Source organism: Diadema setosum, chromosome 4, assembly GCF_964275005.1.
Source record: "Diadema setosum chromosome 4, eeDiaSeto1, whole genome shotgun sequence".
Taxonomy (NCBI): Eukaryota; Metazoa; Echinodermata; class Echinoidea; order Diadematoida; family Diadematidae; genus Diadema; species Diadema setosum.
In genome coordinates, this window is record NC_092688.1 from 39130019 (window position 1) to 39132944 (window position 2926).

Below are 2926 nucleotides of genomic sequence, written 5' to 3' on the forward strand. Positions count from 1 at the left end.
CCCACAGAGCCGATCGGGTTAGGCCGGAACAGAGAGAGCAGCAAACCCACCCAGCAGGCACAAAAGGCCACCAACGGAAAGCCGGAGTCATTCCCGAAACCTGCTGGCAGTATAAACTGTATGTGACTCGCTGGAATGGAAGACAACCTTAAAACAGCATAAACCATGTAAACAAATTTTGCATAATACTCATACAAAACCAAAATAAGTACATGTATGTACTATTGTACATAACATTCTTTCACGTTTAACAAATGATAAAATATCTCAACATCCATGTACCTATTTCAATCCTAGTACAGTATTCTAGTAGTAATTTAACTTACTAGTAAGGGAAAATTAAGGCAGTCCTTCTGTCTCATGAAAATTTGTACCCCATCCACATTAAGTGTCACTAACATGACACATACAGAACATGTACAATTTGTACTAAGAATATGAAAAATTGTGTTACATTAAAAAAATATATATAACTTATTGAAGATGAGGGGTTTTTCAATTTATAGATAAAGATACGAATACATGGCTACATGTATTTGACAATAACAATTAAGCTTTCCTCTTTAACTAATTAATACAATGTCCCATAAAACATCATCCACAGACCTGTATGGGCAATGTAGCCTTAAAAACCAAAAAAGCTTTTGAATCACCCAATTTCACAGAACAGATAAAATAACCAACTTCTTGAATTATACATAATACAAAATTATGGCTGATTCTGCAGAAACATGTAAAATACATACACATTGTATACCATCAAAACATGCCAAGGTTAAAACTACTCATACAGACCCATGTGAGATGTCGTCTGCAAAACTAAAAATACTATTTACAGATCAAATCTCCATTTCCTGAAATGAATCGAAAGTTTGTTATTTCTTTTAGCAATATTATACTCAAGCTCCTTGTTGGCTATGACATACGATTTATAACCTTTAAAGCTTGGTGGTTTATTTTGAAATTTACAAATATAAACATAATATTTAAGTAAAAGAAAAAGATATGTCAAAAATTTATCAGAATCCAAACCAAACATTTGTTCAAACAATGAAACATTTAGTGGCTTATTGATTTTCTGAGAGATAGCTTTAAGAGTATCCTCCCAAATGGGTTGAATTGAAGGACATTGAACAAAAATATGAATAAAGGTTTCGGGGGCATTCTTACAAAATGAGCAATTGGGAGAATCGTTTCTTTTAATTTTATATAGAAAGTTATTCAAACCTATAGCTCTGTGAAATAGCTTAAAATAAAAAGATCGAATACGTGTATTTATGGTACATAAAAAGTTGTTCACATGAACCTTTTCCCAATTGATTTCTTCGGACTCTTGGAGGTCGCTCCAAAATACAGTCTGTCTTTCTGGATAACATGTTTCTTGTATTATACTGTAAGCGAACTTTGGACTTTTTTGAGTCTTTAAAAGTTTTGCTTTAATTTCCTCAAATATTTTGTCTGGAGTTAAATCACAGGAAACAAACCAATCTTTTGGAATATTTTTCAATAAAAAATTGTATTTCCGCCTGTCCTTTTTGCTAATATCGTAATCCAAAATCAGTTCTTCAAATAATTTATAACCTGGATGGGGAGGGTTGAGTAGATCACTTATAAAGACAATACCTTTGTCTAACCAATCTTCATACAAGAAGTATTGTTTGGATTTTGAACGAATACTTCTGTTAAACCAAATGCATTGACAAGAACCAATTGCAGAAAAAGCTGTATTAAATTCATCTTTAACAATTTTTTCTCTAAAAATATACCATGTTTGAAGAGATTCGGCTAATTGACTTGAGCCTAATTTGTTCAAAATACATACAGGGGGATGTGCTTTCCACAATATATCTTTTCTACCACTAAAATCATCTAAAATACATAATTCAATAAATTTCCATATACTTTGATAGTTATCATCAAGAAGCATTTTGACCCATGTCATTTTTTGTGCAATAGAAAACATGTATGGATCAATCATTTTTAAACCACCCAAAGAGTAATCATTACACAAGAGGTGTCTTTTGACCCTATCACTTCCACCACTCCATATAAATTTATATAGTATTGTGTTTATTTGTCTAAAAAATTTCTTTGGTATTTTTATACATAATACCGAAAAATAATACAGAAGTTGAGGCAGCAATAGGGTCTTTATAACACAGATCTTCCCGACCAGAATTAAATTTCTTACACGCCAACAATTCAAAATATTTTCAATGGATTTAAGCTTTGTCTTGTGGTTAAGATCATACAGATTACTTATGTTCAAAGAAAAATGAATACCCAGAGTTTTAAAAGTAGACTTATTCCATTTAAGACCTTTCTCCGAAAATGGAAATTTTTGAGAACCCTTTAAAGAACCAATCCAAATTGCTTCTGATTTAGAGATGTTAAGCTTACAGCCAGAACTCTCAGAAAATGAACCAATAGTATCAAAAAGTGATTTAAACGAGTTTTGTGAACCGTCAATAAAACAAGTAGAGTCATCTGCTAGCAAAGAAATTTTCAAATCGTTTTCGCCCACTGGGATACCTTTAATATTTACGTTTTGTCTAATAGCAAGAGCCATAGACTCGATAACCAACAAAAACAGGTATGGGGATATAGGACACCCTTGGAAAATACCTCGTTCCATATTTATTGGTGTAGTCAAATGTCCATAATTTGAAACATAGCTTTTCCTACCTGAGTAAAATACCTTTATCCAATCAATAAATTTATCACTAAAATTAAACTTTCTCATTACCCGATACAAGTAATCATGCGAAACACTGTCAAAAGCTTTCTGAATATCAAGGAGAAGAATTGCTCCAGGAATTTGCTTTAAATCTGTATATTCTATTATATCAATAATTAAGCGAATGTTATTTCCAATATTCCTTCCTTTCAAAAAACCAGATTGATCTGGATGGATCAAATCCGAGAG

At 32.0% G+C, this 2926-nt stretch overlaps 1 protein-coding gene across 1 annotated transcript; it reads right to left on the reverse strand.

Moving 5' to 3' along the window:
• Positions 1-339: 339 nt before the first annotated feature.
• LOC140227238 (uncharacterized) lies at positions 340-2635 on the reverse strand. Its single transcript, XM_072307664.1, has one exon. It carries the CDS (start codon positions 2633-2635, stop codon positions 833-835), a length of 1803 nt encoding a protein of 600 aa, XP_072163765.1. The 3' UTR covers positions 340-832.
• Between the last annotated feature and the right edge of the window lie 291 nt (positions 2636-2926).

Coding starts and splice junctions, on each gene's coding strand:
- LOC140227238 (XM_072307664.1), bottom strand. CDS start 2,635: ATGGAACGAGGTATTTTCCAAGGGTGTCCTATATCCCCATACCTGTTT.